The sequence below is a fragment of the Acinonyx jubatus genome, chromosome D2 (assembly GCF_027475565.1).
Source record: "Acinonyx jubatus isolate Ajub_Pintada_27869175 chromosome D2, VMU_Ajub_asm_v1.0, whole genome shotgun sequence".
NCBI lineage: Eukaryota > Metazoa > Chordata > Mammalia > Carnivora > Felidae > Acinonyx > Acinonyx jubatus.
The window spans coordinates 23,030,433-23,050,898 of record NC_069393.1 but is presented as its reverse complement, the minus strand read 5'-3'; the positions used below and the strand labels follow the sequence as shown (position 1 = coordinate 23,050,898).

General features: G+C 34.4%; 1 protein-coding gene across 3 annotated transcripts in view; it reads left to right on the top strand.

Moving 5' to 3' along the window:
* Positions 1-20,194, top strand: part of RTKN2 (rhotekin 2) — a 76,177-nt gene extending 55,983 nt beyond the window's left edge. For 2 of the 3 annotated variants that reach the window (XM_027062087.2, XM_027062086.2), the window contains exons 9-11: positions 8,389-8,554; positions 12,846-12,953; positions 14,222-20,194. In XM_027062087.2, coding sequence (XP_026917888.1) covers positions 8,389-8,554; positions 12,846-12,953; positions 14,222-14,757 — 810 coding nt within the window. In that variant the 3' untranslated portion in view covers positions 14,758-20,194. The remainder of the gene's footprint in view (positions 1-8,388; positions 8,555-12,845; positions 12,954-14,221) is intronic. The other variant, XM_027062085.2, reaches the window with a different exon arrangement.
* The last annotated feature ends 272 nt before the right edge of the window (positions 20,195-20,466 follow it).

Here is a 20,466-nt window from a genome sequence, read left to right as displayed (position 1 = left end):
TTGACAAATAATATACAGTTGTGTAATCATTACTACAATCAGTATTGGATTATAGGTTTTTTAAAGCTTTTTTGTGACAACATTTAAGTTCTACTCTCTGAGTAAATTTTAAGAATACAGTAGTGTTATCAGCTATAGTCACCCTCAGATCTTATTTATCTTACAGCTATAAGTCTGTAAAGTCTCTTATCTATATTTTTTGCTGACCATTTGAACATAAGTCTCCAACATTGGTACTTTATCCCTGAATACTTCAACATGCAACTCTTAAAAATAGGAGCCTCTAAAAAAAAGTGTGTTGTGTAGATGAAATTACAATACCATCACCACAGCTAGCCAAACTGACAATAATTCTCTTATAACTTCTAATATCCAGACCATATTCAAATTTCCCCATTTTCCCTAAAGTGTCCTTTTAGCTTTTACTTTCAATCTAGGAACATTCAAGGATTGCGCATTCTTCTCAACTGTAAATTAGGTCTAGAGGTTTGCTTAGATTCATTCTAAACATTATTTACAAGAATATTTCATGCATAATGACAAATACTTTACAGGGCATTCTGTTCAGAGGTACATGATGCTGGGTTGTCTCATTTTGGCAATGCCACATTTAATGACTTGGTTAAGGTGGTGACCACTAACTCTCTCCTACATAACGGTAAGCCATCCTCTTTACTATTAGCAAGTAATCAGTGAGGTGATAGTTGGCACTGTTTGTATATCTTTGTTGTCCAGTAGTCTTTCACATAATGGTTTTAGCGACCGGATTGCCCTTGTCTGAATCGGTTATCACACTGGAGATTGCATATGTTGTTCTCACAATACCCTTCATTCTACATGTATTAGCTGGCATTCTTTATAAAGAAGGACTTTTTCTCATCAAGTAACAATGAATTCCAGTCCCTCCTGAAATGGCAGGATAAAAGCTTACTGTTTTAATTACCAATTTTCAGACTAAGGAGTTGGTATTTTGGTCTTGTATTGATATTGGCAGTATGTATCGGAGCAGCATTACTCCCTCCAGAAGAAGCAAATGAATGTTGTGTCTATTGTGTTTCCCCCCGGATTAATGGTAAACTCATAGATTTTTATTTATTCAATGCTTTAAATTACTTGATCTTAAAATATACGGTAGGTATTTTAATTGTTTGACTTTGGAAATTTCTATGGGATACATGCTAAACAGGATCTTTGATAAATGCCAACTTGGTATTTTCTGATATGTAGAGCAGGTAAGCACCAAATAAACCTTTTTTAAAAAAATTTTTTGTTTTTAATGTTTATTTTTTATTTTGGAGACAGAGAGACAGAGCATGAGCAGGGGGAGGGCAAGAGAGAGAGGGAGACACAGAATCTGAAGCAGGCTCCAGGCTCTGAGCTGTCAGCACAGAGCCCGACGTCGGACTCAAACCCATAAACATGTGATCATGACCTGAGCTGAAGTCAGACGCTTAACTGACTGGGTCCCCCAGGTGCCCCCAAATAAAACTTTTAAGAATGGTTTTGTTTCAGTTTTTAGTATATTTTCAATTCTGGGTCTCTAACATCTTTTTATGCTTAATACTGTTAAATATTAAGTACAAATCAGAGTTCTTTTCTCTTTGCTGTCTTTCTTCTTATCTCATGATTTAGAAAATAATAATTTTGCTTAATGCTACTATAAAAATTATGTGAAATCATAAGTTTTGCAGTTGCTAAGGTGTATAAACAATAATTCTGTTATTTTGATCACAGGATCTGTTCTCTAACTGTAATTTTTTCTAAATGGCATTTCCTGTAAAGCTAAGTCAGTTTATTAATTTTCATAGGGAGCCATCTGTGGAAATAGTCACATTAAGGGAAGAAAAGCCTGAGCTATTCCCCTCCTGTTTTCAATCCAAATTTGAAAGGATGATTTACTTCAAAGTGATTGCTTCAACTTCAAAAAACTTCACTATTAATGTTGTTGAGCAAGACATTCCCAATAAGGGATACTTAACAGAGCCATTGAATCTTCTATATATTGTAGAAAACATTTTATTAGCCAGTTTTATCCATTGCCAGTGGGGTGAGTAGTGGAATGGAAAAGTGGTGTGGGTCTTTGAGATCAAAAGTTTTTTCTTGATTTAGATACTGTACATCATTTCAATAATGAATAATAAAATTTGTAGTAACCAAATCAATATTACTACTTGGTCTGATAGATCTTTGTTAAATTATCTTGAAATTGCTTTAACCATTATGTTTGTCATGGACCCTAACAAGCAAAATTATTATGAAGCACATGGGATTTTTTTTCTGATTATGTTAGTCCTTTAATGTCTCAATCCTATCAACTATTTAGATTGTCGTTTATTAAATACAGCAAAAATAGTTACTTAAGCCTTTTCCTTTAGGAGTTTACATCTGATTTCATTGACATAAATTGAAAATAATTATATCACACTAATACTAATCCTTCCTAATGCTTGGTTTGATTTATGGTTATGGTTTATGTATTTCCAACATTCCTTGCCAAATATTATGAAAGTATGCTTTCTTTGTTACTAGAGTGTGTATGAGGTCTAAAGCTTGTTTTTCGTCAGCAACATTTTGTCTTCATTCCTGATTAACAAGACTTTAGACCAAACACCTTTCAAAGAACTTATTTATTCTTAACAACATGTTCATGAGGAAGCTGTGAGTGAAGTAATATTATCTCAGCATTATAGGTAGGAAAGCAGGCACTTAGTTCTTTGTACTTGTAGCTTATTTTTAATTTGGGGAGGGGACATTTAAAGATAATCTTTAAAGAGAATGGTAGAAATAAACCTGTCTGTAGCCTCGTACATTGTCCATCATAAAATTATTTTGAAGCAAATCCTGGAGGCTATATGATTTTACTTATAATTATTACAATTATCATACTTAACGAAAATTTATAGTCATATATATAGTCAATATATCATCAAAAATTCAGTGTTCAAATTTTCCAGCCTTGTAATTTTTTAAATAGCTTTTGAATCAGGATTTTAAAATAATGGTTATATATTGCATTTAATTGATTTGATCTCTTAAATCTGTAACTCTGTTGGAGTTGTCTCTTGGTCTCATGCACACACACTCTCTCTCTCTCACACACACACACAATTTATTGAAGAAATTGAGTCATTTATCCTACAGAGTTTTCCATACTCTGAATTTTGCTGATTGCATCTTTGAGTTGTCTTTTTTTCTCCTATTTTTGGATCAGATTTTTGTTTGTTGGTTGATTGGTTAGCAACAATATATCTTAGGAAATATTGTGTACTTTTATTGGGAGACATTTAATTGCCTGGGTCTTCTAATCATGTTAACATCCATAGGTGAGTATTGATTGCATCCTTTATTTCATTAGGGATTGAAAATTGGTGGTATTTTAACATTCTTTCTTCATTTATTAGCTGGGAGGTTGGTTGAGGTACAATTCTTATAGGAAAGACAGAATAAAGACTTTAAGATTTAACTAGTTGCCAAAACAATGAGGTGGTTCCTTAGCATCCTTCAAAAATGACAAGTGAGTCCATTTTGTTTTTAAATTTTGAGAGAGTGAGTGAGTGGGGGGAGGGACAGAGAGACAGACAGGGTGAAAGAGAATCCCAAGCAGGCTCCACACTCAGCACAGAGCCTGACATGGGGCTTGATCTCACAACCGTGAGATCCTGACCTGAGCCAAAATGAAGAGTTGGATGCTTAGTTGACTGAGCTATCCAGTTACCCCCAAATGAGTTCATTTTTAAATATCATTAAGAATTTATGGGTTTAAAGACATTTCATGCATTAATCCATTACCATTGGATTCTTATTGACATTTGGATAGTCCCATCTTTGGCTACTGGAATCCTCTTCAGTTTGGCTCTCGAGTCCTTTTGATACAATCCTATTAATCTTTGATTTTTGGTAGGATAAGAAGTTCAGGAATTATCCTATATATTTTCTGGCCCAAGCTAAGAATTAGCCATGTCTATAAAGAGCTCTGATTCCTTTTAGTAAGAAATAATATTTAGAACCCATAATCTGGGTATGGAGTAGACTTTTTAAAGATCGTATAGTCAAAAGTAAGGTAAGAAACTGCATAAATCTAGTCCCAATTTAGTAATTTTCCATTACCACAGAAATAGAGAAGTTGAAGTACAGTTTTAATTTAAAATAATGAACAGCCTAAAAGAAACTTTCCTTTGATTTCAGAGTTAATTATATTTTGCTACAAAATTGACTTCTCAGATTATATCTGTATTGACTTCAGTTGGCCTTCTCTGGGTACCCACCATCTCATGCAGTGGAAGGTTCCAGTTCAGTGTGTGTTGACTGATAAAAGGAGATCCAGCCAAGGATTAAAATTTCACAATGAAGTCTCAAATTTATCCGCAGAGCAGTAAAATTTGACTGTAAAACCTCCCTAATCAACTAAATGGTTTGGGATTAGCAAAAAGCAAGACAGGAAACTCTGATTTTAGATAGAAAACTTATTTTGGGACATAAGTTTCCTCATCTATAAAGTGTTGGATTAGGACTATTTCTGCGATCCTTATATGTCAACCTAAAACTGTCATTATCTGAGTTGTTCTTCTCTTATCTCATTAATTTATTCTTCATATATTTTTCAATCACTTAGTGAGTGCCAGGCAGTATTTTAGGTGGGAGAAATAGTGGGAGCAGAAATGCCTGTTTCTTGCTTTCAAACCCTGCTAAGAGGAGACACTGCCCTCATCTAAGCGTCATGTGAGCCCATAATGATAACAGTCCTAAAATTCACCTTGTGTTTTCTAATCCATTCCTCATTGAAGTTTTAAGAACTCTTATTGATACTTTGCCCAGAATGAAAAACAGCTTGCATGGACTTTCTGACATTATCAGAAACTTTATTTAATAACTTTTTCTTTGACATCCAGTTTTTGGTTGAAAAAATTCCCATTAGTTAAATTATTTGGGGTGATAAAATATAGAAGTTAATTCAGATGATCTATTCTGCGTTTCATTTGCACCTTTTAAAAGCTTCTCATGTTTTAAAAATTTAGTGGTATTTATGGTCCTCAGAGCTAATGGAGTGTATAGTGTACAGTATTTATATATTATTGCATTATATTCTCTTAGAAAGATGTAAATGATCCAGTTCATCAGATTTTCTACATAGCTATTTTCATTTGTAATGATATCTTGGTATTATTAAAAATGTACATATTCATCTATAAAAATCACACTTTCCATATTTAAAAGTTGAATCCATTTTAATCCTACATACAAAAGGTAGTCAGAAATTTGTATTCTGATAGATTTGAATGGAGAGAAAAGCACAATTTCAACAACAAGAATAATTCATATTTTATTGTTTTTTTTTAATACTGAGAGAATAGAAGGTTCTCCTGCCTTCCTCCCCCACTGAGTCAGCCTTCAGTAAGTCTTACTGAGAGCATATTAAAGATTCTTTCTGGAGCTTCAGTCATTCTCTGCTGGTGATAATAAGCATTATACTTAAAGAGGTTGATTACATGCATTTTCAGCCTGCAAGGATATCAATTAGGGTACCATTTTGTTTTTATATTGTATAAATAATTGCTCAAAAGAGTTAATTCACAAAGCTTATTACCATGGCATAGGAATGTAAAAAGACCGTTATGTTAAATTACAATGTTGACCATAAGTCCATTACAATCCTCTGAAGACACTTACTCCTACATTTTAAAAATGACAGTGTCTCTAAGATGGTTACTAATCCTTATGTTTTGTGATACTCCAGACTTTCAAAGTTAGGTTGCTATTTCATGCAGCATACATTTTTTTCGCATGTGATTTTTGGATAAGAATTCCTTCCTTCAGGAAAGAACTTCTGTCATCCACAGTAGTCCCTTCTTAACTGCAGGGCATATGTTCCAAGACCCCCAGTGGATGCCTGATACTGTGGACAGTACCTAACCCTATATATACTGTGTTTTCCTATACGTACATACATACCTGTGGTAATTTGGTTTATAAATTAGGCACAGTGAGAGATTAACAACAATAACTAATAGTAGAATAGAATAGTTATAACAATGTACTGTAACGAAAGTTACATGAATGTGGCCTCTCTGCCTCTCAGAATATCTTATTATGCCACACTCACCCTTCTTGTGATGGATGTGAGACCATAGGATGCCTGTGTGATGAGATGCAGTGAGGTGGGTGACGTAGGCATTATGATGACGTAGAAGCATTAGGCTCTGCTGACCTGATGACGTGTCAGGAGGAGCATCATCTGCTTGTGGACCACAGTTGACTGGGACAACTGAAATTGCAGAAAACACAGACTGAGGATAAGGGGGAACTAGTGTTTATATGGTGCTCACCTGTCTGTATTTTCCCATGCTTCAGGGAATGTATAGCTTTTCTTTGTAAGTCTTTGCTCCTGTCCATAGACATCATTATATGTATATGTTAGTTTTGGTATGTGAGAATACATGCAATTTCTCTTCACTCAGTACTGAAAGAAGTGAGGAATTTCTTCTCACTCCTAATCAGCTTTTGTAACTGCCAACTAAATCCTCTTCTGCACACACTACAGTAGGTTTAAACGTATTCCTCTAGAACTCTTCTACCCAGGACAGTAGACACTCGCTACCAGTGGCTGTTACTTATAATGTGACTGGTCCAAATGGAGATGTGCTTTAAGTATAAAATAGACACTGGATTTGGGAGACTTAGAATGAAAAAGTGTAAAATATCTCAAAAAAAAGTTTTTCAATCACACATTAAAATAATATTTTGGATGCATTGGGTTGCAGAAGAACATTTTATTTTTTTAATTATTTTTTTAATGTTTATTTTTGAGAGAGAGAGAGAGAGGGAGACACCAAATTCAAAGCAGGCTGCACACTCTGAGCTGTCAGCATAGAGCTTGACGCAGGGCTCGAAGTCACCGCGAGATCGTGACCTGAGCTGAAGTTGGACGCTCAACCTACTGAGCCATCCAGGCGCCCCTTTTATTTTATTGTTTTTAAGTTTTTAAAAAGGTGTTTATTTATTTAGAGAGAGACAGAGAGTGTGAGCGGGGGAGGGGCAGAGAGAGGGGGAGAGAGAATCCCAAGCAGGCTCTGTGCTGAGGCTTGAACCCACCAACTGGAAGATCATGATGACCTGAGCTGAAATCAGGAGTTGCACGCTCAGCTGCCTAAACCACCCAGGCGCCCATAAAAACGTTATTTCAAAATATTGTAATAATTATTACATAATTATTTTCACCAGTTTTCATTTTACCTTCTAATGTGATACTAGAAAATCTTCAATTACACATATGTCTCATTTATTTATTTTTTTAATATTTACTTTTGAGAGAAAGAGACAAAGAGTGTGAGCAGGGGAGGGACAGAGAGAGACAGGGAGACATAGAATCCGAAGCAAGCCCCAGGCTCCGAGCTGTCCGCACAGAGCCCGACATGGGGCTGGAACTCACAAACCATGACGAGGTCATGACCTGAGCCAAAGTCAGATGCTTAACCAACTGAGCCACCCAGGCACCCCAGATGTGGCTCACTTGTGCAGGACAGCACTGCTCTAGAATAATATCACTCATTATCCAGGCAGCCAAATCCCCATTGTTTCCCCAAAACTCCTTGGAAACTACATGTAGTTGCTAGCTTGTCATGTGGCATGGTGGTGCCTGTGTCACTTGGGAACAGACTTGCTACATATAGACACAGTAAGCACCATAATGTTGTACCTAGTACCACTCAGAAAAAAAGCTTAAGACTATCAACATGAATGAAACCATTGCCTTTGTTGTAGAGTGTTGCATTCAGCATTTAAAAAAATAATTGTTACCATCATGAAGGTTATAGTACTTTGTGGATCTTTAGCTATGAGCTTTGTAAATGAATGTTACACATGAAATAAATGTTAATGGGAAAAACCTAACTGCTTTGCTGCAGTAAACACTAAGTTATGGTTTTACTGCTTTAAGTGATAACACTGTATGTAATGCCTGAATATTAGAATAACAAACATTCTTTACCGATTCTTTTATTTTATTACTGTTGGAAATATAGTTAATATAATTCACATTACAGTTATGACATGCCATACTTGTTTTATTGCAAATTTTAAGATGTATATAAAAGACAGCATACTCCTACTTAAAAGGATCAAAACAGGTTATGTTTTAATCTCATGTAATTTAATGTAAGTTCTATATGTAGCATGCTTTGAAACATTGTTCAGTATTTTTACTACATAGCATTTTTTAACTCGGTGATCTGAGTCTGAATTTTGAAAATTCTCAAAGTTCCATATTTTAAATGATCAGCAGCAAGATTTATAAATGTATCTGCTCTAAGTGTGGTAGTGAGCAGTAAAGTACTTATTTGCTAATTACAAAAATATTCTCTTGTAAAACATTAATTTTGTCTTAATTTTTAGGAAACCAGAATTCGCGCAATGGATAAGGATGCCAAGAAAAAAATACATAATTTTTCTGTTATCAACCCTGTTGCTGGACAGTCTGTAACTCATATTTTTGCAGTGGACAGTAGAGAAGATCTCCAGAAATGGATGGAAGCCTTCTGGCAGCATTTTTTTGATCTTAGTAAGTTAATTTTTGGATTTGCCAGTATTATACTCATGTATCATGAAAGGATGCACAAAGCAATCTAAATATTAAAATTATAATGTTATAATTTGTATCAAGAATTTTTTTATGCTCTTGAATAAAATGATAGTATATCATCAATGCATTGATCACTTTTTCTCTCAACTTTTCCCCAATGCCTGAGTTTAACTATAGTTTATTATACCTTTGAATTCCTAGTATCTCTACCTGTTACTTTTTAAGTTCCTCTGGTCCCTAAAACAACTAGACCACATTTTTTCAAAATATTAGGTTTTAATTGGTTAAAGCAGTGTGTTTAATCAAAGGGATAACAATCCATTTGAGGAGTGAAACACTTCTCTAGGTTAGTGATGATTCTAAAATGTTGAAATGTTCAGAAGGAAATTCATTTTTATGTAACCTTCTGTTAACTCCAGATTCGTTATAATATCATTTTGGACATCACCCAAAAAAATTTTTTAAACCATACACGTGGTTTTTCAGCTTCAATAGTACAGACCATGATTTTAAAAACAATGTGATAGTAATATAACAAGAGTTTTACTATGTAAAATATGTGATCTAGTATTCTCAAGTTAAGGAGGAATTTTATCAACAAGAAAATATTGAAATGATATATTGAGATAGGAGGGAGGGAGATGGGGGATGGGCTAGATGGATGATGGGTATTAAGGAGGGCACTTGTGTAAATGTGAACTATTGATAAGGGCTATTTCTAGTCAAACTAAGCCTACTGTTAGATTCAACCAGCATTTTATATCTTTAGAATGCTTTTTTATAGAATTACAAAGGATAGCCATTTCCAAACAATCAAAGTTATTTCTTCAACCCCTAGAAATAATCCAACAGAAATTTTAGGACTTCTTAATGAGCTATTTTGGGGAACTTTATAAAAGAGTTAATACCTCCTGTCCCCAGTGTGATCCATGGCCTGGTCAAGTATTATAGTGATGGTTGGGGAGGACGCAAAAAAGGGAACTGAACGTATTGATTACCTTCAACATACCATATGGCTTCATTTATTTCTCACAACAGCCCAGCAGGGCAGAAATTATTTCCCTCTGCTCTAAAGTTGAGAAAATTGAGGCCTGAAGAGATGTCTGGTTTACTGCAGGAAACTAGAGGACTCCCTCTATAGCCTTCTGGAGTTCTTTAGGACTTGTTTTCCTTAAGTACTATCCCTAGGCACTCAATAGGCGTTTGAATATTTGTTCCATGCTTATCAGCATGCACTACATTTTTTTTTTTTAACTTCAGCTGATCTTAGATGTGTAACTTAAAAGACAACAACTTCCTTTCGTTTGCTGATCACATCTGAAATTTTAACTGCTTTCCTAAATGCTCTGCTTTAGAGAGTTTGTCTTACAAAGACTATATTATTTTTAGAAGTGATTCTATAAAAATGTTTATGTGTATAAAAACAGGAACAGGGTAAGAGGAGGTAAAAATGCAGAATATTATAGTCTGGATATCAACTACTACTAGATGATCTCATGTTTTTATTGTCCAGATTACATAAAGTAATTTATCATGCTAAAATAGGAAGTTGGAGGGATATAAATCTCGTGATACAACTGTCGAAATAAGAAAGCGATGACAACTAGATTCTTAGATCTGGCTATTTCTTTAGTATTTAATGATTTGGGATAAAATCTGCCAATCTATCTAGTTTTTGAAGTATAAATTCTATTAGATTCACATTTTACAATACATTGTATATGGGGCACCTGGATGGCTCAGTCACTTGAACATCTGACTTGATTTCAGCTCGGGTCATGATCTCACAGTTCCATGGGTGGGTTCAAGCCCTGCATCAGGCTTCAGGCTCTGTGCTGACACTATGGAGCCTGCCTGGGATTCTCTCTCTCTCTCTCTCTCTCTCTCTCTCTCTCTCTCTCCCTCCCTCCCTCCCTCTCTTGCTCTCTCTCTCAAAATAAATACATAAACATTTTTTAAAAAGAATTCATTGTGTATGAAGATATGAAGCAAAGATGGAAATCCTAAAGATTGACTTGTACTTTAAATGTTTTATCTTCCTCATGGTAAGTGTAGCCTGTTGTGATCTTAGGTGAAATGTGATATGTAGAACATAGTAGAGGATGGACATTCAAGGCAGAATAAACTAAGAGTAATTTAATATTTAGAGCAAATTTCAATTATTTGACTCTGTGTAAGAGTAGAAAATTGAAAGAGTGAGATTAAAAATCACAAGAAAACATTAATGGCACTAAGCCTGCAGAAGAACAGAGACGAATGAAGAGTGGAGGTTGGAAGCCAAGGGGGATGTGATAGCTAATTTTTAATATTTGAGAGCTGAAAAACACGTAAAAGGAATGACACTGTTCTGGATAATCAAAAGGGGTAGGAGTGGTGGGTCAAAGATAAATTTGTTTCAAGTATTTAATAATATACATATTGAGTCAACATAAGCAGCTTAGCATAACAGATCATTTGACTGGGAACATTATAACAAATATTATTGTGGTAAACACCTCCAGTAGACAGATTTTATGTGAAGACAACATAGCCATTTAATATTTCATACTGGGGCCTTTTTTTTTATGTTAACATGTTAGTATCATGTGCATACTAATTTATTCACTGGTAAAATAAATGTTTCCATTGTAAAATTGACCAGTGAACATTCCACACTTGTACCTCTGACTTCAGTTACACATGGATAACATGGCTTTATATTCCAGTTTTCAACATGATTAATATTCTGCTACCACTTTAACAATGAACAGCTTTAATCTATCAATATAGAGAAAATACGGCACTTTGTAATTTCCCTAAGATTTGACAGAGAAATGTTTGCTAGCTTAAAGTATTTCATTATTTTTCCAGTAGATAAGACCTTAATTTTTTTCTGCCCCAAGAAGGAAAAGCTGGCTTTTATATATTTATCTAAAAAAGGAAGTGGAGGGGAGGAATAAGTTATCAGATCTCAGATCCTACTAGATTTAAATTCTGCAGAGCAACCTTTGAAGCCTCAAACTCAAGATTTTGTTCTCTCTCTGAGATGCTATGTGGGCTATTTTGAAATTTTTGCCATATTCTATACTTAGCATTGTAATAAAACACACTAAAAGGGTTTTTATGTTTCTTAACTATTTAAAGTGATGGATTTAAAATTTATGCATATTACCATATAACCATGGCTGTATATTAGATTTAAAACAATAGAAATGAATAGATAATTTGACTAAACGTGAAATGTCTTTCATTTTTAAGCTATCGAAAATAACTAAATTGGATATTGAGAATATAATAAAAAGGAAGAGAAATATAGATCATAAATCATTCCAAAAAGACACATACGTGTATGACATTTACTTTTCTACAGATGTAAGATAGAGTATAAGCATAGCGAACCCCAGTAACCTGCTTTTATAATATGAACAGAGAGACGCATGGTTTCTAGCACAGCTGTTACCCAGCGCGTAGGTGCACAATAAATATGGAAAGGTTAAGTTGTTTATATCCACTACTCAGAAGAGATTAATCTGAGAATTTTAAGATGAAAATAATAAAACATAATTAAAAGAAAAATTAATGTTCACACTTCAAGATTTTAACTTAAAAATTGAAACAACTTATTTAAGAGTACTTTTTATTCCTAGTAACTACTGGCTTTATTTAAAGTGTCCTTCCTGAATAAATTAGATCCAGTTAGAATTTGGAGTAATGTGTTTTTATTGTAATGGGCTTTTATATACCTTTTACTTGACTGAAAATGCAGCATTTTTCTAGTTATGTGATTTTTGAAAAGCATAATCATTTGAAGAAATAATTGTTAAATAAACAATTCTTATTTCTTAGAATTTTCAAAATTAAAGCGATTTTTGAGAAGCATTATTTCTAACTATATTTTGGTTGATTTTTACCTTTCAAATGTCTTAAATACTGGGTATTTTTATTTAATATTTAACAGAGGAGAATTTGTGCCAACTTTTGCCATGAATAGAAATTTTAGTTATTGATCATTACTGTGCCAGTGAAATAGTACAGTATTTAATAGCCTAGAGATCTTAGCTTCTTATATCTGTGCACAGAACTTATTCTTAAAATAGATTACTTTTGTGCTCAGACGTGGACTGTAAAATCATTGGTAGTATTAGGTTTTTGAGGCTTCCTTAAGGCAATGCTTTATAAATTCACTGTTATTTTTCACAGCAAAAAAAAATATGTTGATATCTATTGAAAATGAAGTATACGTCTTCACATTTATGTTTTAAACTAGCCTGCCTTTTTCTGTCTTTCTTAGGCCAATGGAAGCATTGTTGTGAAGAACTTATGAAAATTGAGATTATGTCACCACGGAAACCACCTTTGTTCTTGACAAAAGAGGCGACCTCAGTCTACCATGATATGAGTAAGTGGGGTTTGTCTTTTCTAAGCTTCGGGGTAACAAAAACAACATTGTCCATACTCAAGCAGCTTATTCTATTGACATTAAAATGCTAAAATTTTCAGGTTGCAGTCAAAACGAATGAAAAAAGACTATGATTATAGACTGAGGAACTCATGTTTAATAGATGAATTAATACAGAATTAATGAATACACATTTTTCATAGTTTGAATGCTTAAGATCAAACAAAAATGTTAAGGCTTCAAAATGAATAAAGGTGCACTGAAAATAAATATTAGCTGAGTAGCTGATGAAAATTCTGAAAATGTGAACTTGCAGATTCTAAAATATAATCACGTTCTATAATTTTTTCTGTATTTTATTAAATTTGTCTTAAAGTAATGTTGATAAATGAATACTAGTAAATGGAAGTGTTCTTTCATCTCAGGTCAAAAATTTGGTTAAGTTTAATGCTTTGGAAAATTTTAAATTTCTAGACTCATTAATATTCCATTTTCCCACACTTTGAAGGGTAATTATTTATCTTTGTAGGATTGCCTGAGTGAACAGTGCTGTGAACACAGGTCAACACTAAATTCTAGTCTGTTTTGCCACCAATATATACTTTACACTTACTTTAAAATGTTAGATTAAAAATGATAGATTTGGGTTTACACATTTGAAAATACCAGTGATTCATTTAATAGACATTATCTCTATTCTCTTATTTTTCCCAGGGAAAAATTCATCCAGAACCCTTATCACCAAAATGTTTCCTTGGGTTTCTGGTTTTGGAATTTTTTCTCTATGAACAGAGACTTTTGCTAGTCTACAGGAAAGGATACTAATCCAGTTACATTTGTCCCAGTTTACATATCAGGCTTTTATAAAAAGGGAATCCACTCTAACCTAGAAATCAGAATAGATTTTAAATCCAAGAAAAGTTATTTAATAAGTACTTAATCTACAGAATTGAAAAAAAAATCCTGATGTAACTCTACTCCTTTGAAAGCTGAGTTTTACGCGTTTATTTAGGAACATTTACGCGTGTGCGTGCATGTGTGGCGCACAGTGAATGAGCTCCTTAGTTTTTGGTTCTGTTGGTAGGGGAAGGGTTATTTTTACAAGCAAATGCTTAAAAAAAAAGAAAAAGAAAAACAACTCCAAATCACTTGATTATCTAGTGTGTTTTGATGACCGTTATAGATGTTGGTTTAGAAAACAATAACTGACTCAAAGTGCACACAGCTTCTGAATTTTCCCATGCATTTTCTTCTCAAAATCATTACAGGCATTGATTCACCTATAAAACTTGAAAGTTTAACTGAGACCATACAAAAAAAACTTGAAGAGACAAATGGACAGTTTCTTATTGGTCAGCATGAAGAACCCTCACCACCTCTTTGGGCCAGCCTCTTTGATGGTAATCATGAAGTGGTTATCCAGAAAAAGGTGTTATCTCCTGCAAGCAAGCAGTTACATGACGGGAAAGGGAAAAAGAGACGTGCTCCCCTTCCTCCTTCTGATAAAGCTCCATTCAGCTTAAAAACACAGAGCAACACAGATCAATTGGTTAAGGACAACTGGGAAAAAACAAGTGTATCTTGGGCCTCGCCTTTGGATACCAAATTATCAACCCTAATGCATCACTTACAGAAACCAATGGCTGCTCCTCGAAAACTTCTCCCTGCCAGGAAAAATAATTTAACTGATGGCGAACTCACAGACACTAAAACCAATTTTGAAGCCAAGCCAGTGCCAGCTCCGAGGCAGAAATCTATCAAAGACATTTTGGATCCTCGATCATGGTTGCAAGCACAAGTATAGAAAACCCTTAATGTATAAAACATTTAAGAAAATCTATAACTGTTAGGCTTAATTCAGAAGCACTGGTGATATAGTAATACATAATTATGTTGGTAAATATGATAGTGATTTACATCAATAATTAATAAGCTATTAGGTATAAAAAATGTTTTATAATGAAGAAATGGATTTCTCTTTTACTTCTGATTTTCAGAACGTAAGTGATTTCCCCAGTAGAGTGCAAGAGGCAGTTTCTAGACAATATCCTAATTGTTGGAAGGGTTAATTTATTCCTAAATTAGTACCAGCAGTGAGCAAGCACTAGGCAGAAGAAGGCATTAAAATTTCTTTGGGGAGAGACTGTCTAGTAACTTAAAATGTGTTAAATCTGAGCCATATTCTCATTGTGAGAATTTTAATACTAATGGAATGTTTCAAAAGTTTTATTCAAACCACAAATTATAGAATCCACCCAAGAAAATTTCTTCTTAGCATTCTGGAATTCTCATCTAATGGTTCACTGGCTCTCATCTATTGTTTAACTCACTAGTTAACTCACTGACCTTTCAAATTCCTGGGATAAATTTTGGAATATTAAATTCTTCATCTTTAAAGGGGATTTATAATGTGCTATTCAAAGTTGTTTCCTTGATGAGCCCTGAAATCCTGTTGACATTAACTCATAAAGTGAAGCATGACATTTATTAGTTTAGAGAAAAGGTAAATGAAATGTTCTTTATTTCCACTTTTCTATGCATGGTGCTAATTTCCATTGTGACATTGGAATTTGGGGAAGTGAGTAGCTGATTAACACCTTAAAATTCATTTAATGCTTATTTAAAAAGCAGATGGCCGATTGAAAAATATCAGAAAAGTTGGCCATGATAATAATTTTCAGGATTAATCCTTTTAAAACATTTTAATTAAATTTCCTTTTTTCTAGTAAGGGTTGATGTCTGCTATTGATATTATTCATTAAAAGTCATATTCTTACAACAATGACATCGGAATCATTTCCATAGGAGGTAATTTCCATAGCAACTAATCACAGTGACCCAAACAGGATTATGAAATCAACAGCAAGAGGATGCATACCTTAAGGAACAAACAAATCCATTTTTTAAATAATAATGATTCCTCTAAACAAGAACTGAACAGTTTTAAAAATCAAGTCAGAATTTTCAAATAAAACAGTTTCCATAAGGTGTCAGCAACAGCACCAAAAAATGTGAAATCACACTGAACCCTAAATGTCATTGCAAGAAATAAAAATTCAAGAATTAAATTACTGGCCTGCGTATAATCTCTAGAGATCTTTTTAAAGCTCATGAGAACTCTATTTGGATCAGAACTACATTATTACAAAGTAAAATGAACACTTGACAAAAAATAACATTAATTTAAATGGAGCCTTTCATTATTTTTAGATAGCAGTCTTTTTTCATTTATAGAGAATGATGTAACTGCCAGGTTACTTTTGTGTTTGCCTGGGCCTCCTAGTCAGAATTGCAACTCGAGGGAGTAATGATACAAAAGGTCTCTTGTGACCACAAACACCAGGACAGACATAGTATTTGATGAGAAGGAAGCCCCGTATGCATGCCTTAGAGGGTGTAGAGACAGTCACGTGTATGAAAACCTGCAAAGGTAGGATTAATTTGTTTTTTCTAACTAGGAGGCTCTCCTCAATGTCTGTTGTGGTTGCCAAATCAGTAAAGGACATATTAAAAATCTACAGGATATTATGGTTTGAATTTTTGTTTATTTTTTAAACCTCACTGCTGTTTTTGACAGCATTTGTGACTGTCATTGCCACTAAATTATTGAGCTAGAAGATGCTGCAGGCAAAATTGTTTCTGAAACTGGCATCTAAGCATTTTTTTTTTTTTTTAGTGGAAGCCTTCCTTATAACAACCGGTGTTAAAACTTCCAAATTATATTCTTGTCATTTCCTCATGCATATTATATCAAGAAAGATTTAAGGTGTACTGGAAAGAGAATGTACTCCTAGAGAACCTACGTAGCAGTTGTGCCCTCAGTGGGGCACTTTGAAACAAGGCTGAAGCCCTTCCTGCTAGAACCGTCTATGTGAAGCCTGACCAAGAGCCACCTCCCTCCCGCAATTATTCAGGCCGTTTCTGGGGGCGCGTCTCACTGTACGCTATGCAGCCTTTGCACTCAGGCTGAAGTTTCCAGCTTCACTTCCTTTAACGTTGTGCTCATTAAATGTTCATTCACTTCCCCCCAAAAGGTATAATACAGAGTTGGGGCTCCCTCCCTTCCTTCTTTCCATCTTACTCCCTTCCTTCCTTCCTTCCACAGTTAAAAAAAATCTAAAAATACTTAAACGCTTTGTCAAGGAGTTCGTCAAAAGAAGTATTTGTTTTCGCATTTCCTAAACCGGAAGTTTATGACATATAAAAATATGCCGTCTAACGAAAGACATTTCAGCTTTTTATGAGCTGGCTTTTCACATTCTTTGTCCTTTTAATTTGTTTCTTGATAGATGAAGACCATAAACTTGAAAACAAAGAGCTGTCAGATCTTGATAATAATATTATAATTAGAGAAAAAAGAATAGATATTTTATGATATTATGATAATTCTGGTGATCTGAAGATAATGTCTTAGAAAATTACATTTACATTTCAAACTCTGGGATATAAATTACAACAGCATTAAGATAGTATTATTTTTACTTGCTACAAAGTGGTGAGCTTTTTATTTAAACATCTTGCCAAGGACAAAGAAGGCATCTTGTTACTGGAAACACACACCTCCTAAGGTAAACAGTCTTTCAAAATATCAGGCATGCCAACTCTTGGGGAGTTTGGTTAAATCCTCCTTAACTGTCTTCAGTGCCCCCTGACTTCTTTTAAATGGATGTGCATGTATGTGGAAAACTGATTCCATTTATTATAAATGCCTTATCTTTACCCTTTAAGATCCTACTAAATACATTTTTCTAGTATTTATTAAAAATGGAAGCTGCCTTGAGTTAGAGACAATTCATCTAAGGTAGGTTAAGCAGTCAAGTATTTCCTTAGGCTTATGTTCAGCACCTTAGTCACCTACTGAGAAGTTAATTAATTCAGTCCAAAATGAAATTATAGGGCAGTTTGATGCAATTTATGTTAAATGCCAGTTGAATGTAATCACCTGTGTTACCATGAATGAGGGGCAACTGTACTAGATAAAGTGCTATACCATGAACAAGAAGAGAAATGCTTTGGCAGGAAAATATCTGTCCCTGTGGTCAGAATTTATCAAAATCCTTGTCTTTTTAAAGAGTGAATTATTGAACAGTAATTAAACTTTAACTGATGACCATTTATACAGGGATCTATTAATCTTAAACTATAAAGTAGACAGAGTTGATTTCAAAAGCATCACTATTTTTAAATGTTTACATGTTTAATGTAACTCTGCTAATAATAGTCATGAAAAAGCAGTTTATCTGGGATCATGCATATTTTTAGTTAACACTAGAAAGGGTATTACCTTTGAAGTTTTAAAAGACTTCATTTGAAAATATGGTAGTGTGTGTTATTTTCTATGACATGCTTGTATAATTGGCATTTTTGTAATTTTTATTTTATTTTTTTAAAGTATTTATTTTGAGTGAGAGCTTGTGCAAGCGGGGGAGGGGCAGAGAGAGAGAAAAAGAGTATCTTGAGCAGGCCCTACACTATCAGCGTAGAGCCCCACATGGCACTTGATCTCAAAACTGTGAGATCATGACCTGAGCAGAAATCAAGAGTAGGAGGTTTAACTGACTGAGCTACCCAAGCGCCCCTGTAATTTTTATTTTTTATTTTTTATTAATTTTTTTTATGTTTTATTTATTTTTGAGAGAGCATGAGCTGGGGAGGGACAGAGGGAGAAGGGGACAGAAGATCAGAAGGGGGCTATTATGCACTGAGAGCAGCAAGCCTGATGTGGGGCTCAAACTCACAAACTGCAAGATCATGACCTGAGCCGAAGTTGGGTGCTCAATGGACTGAGCCACCCAGGTGCTTCTCATTTTTACTTTTTAATTAAATGTAGGTCAAGTATCTGGATTAAGACATATTCTATTATGGTTATCTATATATATGGTTATCTATATATATGGATATATATATATATATAAGTACCAGTGATTGGTAAGGAAGCCAAGGTCATGTGATTAAAACTTCTATACATTAAAAGAACTGATTTATGAAGACATTTGCTTGATTTTTCTTTAGATACTCCTCTGTGCTACATTGATAGAAGTAAACTCTTGTGAAGTCAGTTTAATCAGAGAAAGACATACCCAGTAGCTGGTGCTTCTTATTATAAGACTAATATTTGATATCCTACATATAACTAACAATTATTAAAATGTTTGTATATAATCCTTCTTATAGGATACTCTTTTAAAAATCTACTCATATAACCTTAGCTTTAGGCTACTGATGCAGAATTTGCCCAGAGCTTTAGGTCACTCTAATGATAAATTAGGGACCTGGGATACTCAGTTGCTGTAGCCACAAGGAGACTCCTTATTGTAATGTACCTCCCTCAGTGCTTAATTTATTCCCATGGAGCTCCTCAAGGGAGGGGGAGAGAAATGAACAATCCTGGCTCAATTATATTATTTCAACATTTTATTTTGAAATTGCGAAGCATGACCAGAAATACTTAACATTTCATTTTAGGAAAAGCTTCTCTTTCTCTGAGGAGATTTATTACAGAGGTATTTTTATTAATCTGAATATCGGAAAATACCAATCCTGGCATGTTTGATCATTAGAAAATTAGGCAAGATCATTCCAAATCTTACTGAAAATTGTGTTTTAAATCACAGCAGTTTGCTTTCAGAGATATGGTAATCTCTTATTGTAACTACTAAAGGAGAGAGGGATTGAAAAGACCTTGTATGTACATAATTGTGCCATGTCATAAACATGTTTCAAGATTATCAAAATAGAATGTCTTAAACAAAAAGCAGAATCAGACCTATAAATACAAAGGACAAACTGATGGTTGCCAGAGGGAAGGGGGCTGGGGGCATGGACTGAATGGGTGAAGGGGAGTGGAAGACACAGGCTTCCAGTTATGGGATGAGTAAGTCACGGGAGTGAAAGGCATGGCATAGAGAGGACAGTCAGTGATACTGTCATAGCCATGCATGGGGACAGGTGGTGGCTACACCTGTGGTGAGCACAGCATAGCGTATAGGCGTGTTGCATCACTGTGTTGTAGACCTGAAACTGACTAACGCTGTGTGTCAGCTATACTCAAAAACATTTTTAATAGATTTTTTTGTTGTTGTTGAAAATGGGTACTTTCCTGAGTGTTATATTTTTAGGTTTGTTAAAACAAATTTTCTCTCTGTGTGTGGATATATTTTTGTTGAATTTAGCCATCTTAATAAATGCTTCTTAATTGGTTGTTGGCAATTTTAGTTTTATATTAAAGAGGAGAGAGTGTTAAGAGTTATCCATCCTCTTAGCTCGAGCATTAAAACATGTTCGTTTGTGTAAAATGTAAAACTATAGATACATACATATACTCTGTTAAGTCTTCAATCCAGATATTTTCAATTAGTTTTTGCAGATGCTTTTAAAAGTACGTCCAGTGCTGGCGGAATGGAAGTCCAGACCTCTCCACAGCCGACAGAAAGCGTCCCAGCCGCACTCCAACCTCCCCCACCCTGCTCGGCCCATTCCTCTGCTGCTCTCAGCATGTGGACTTGCGTCAACA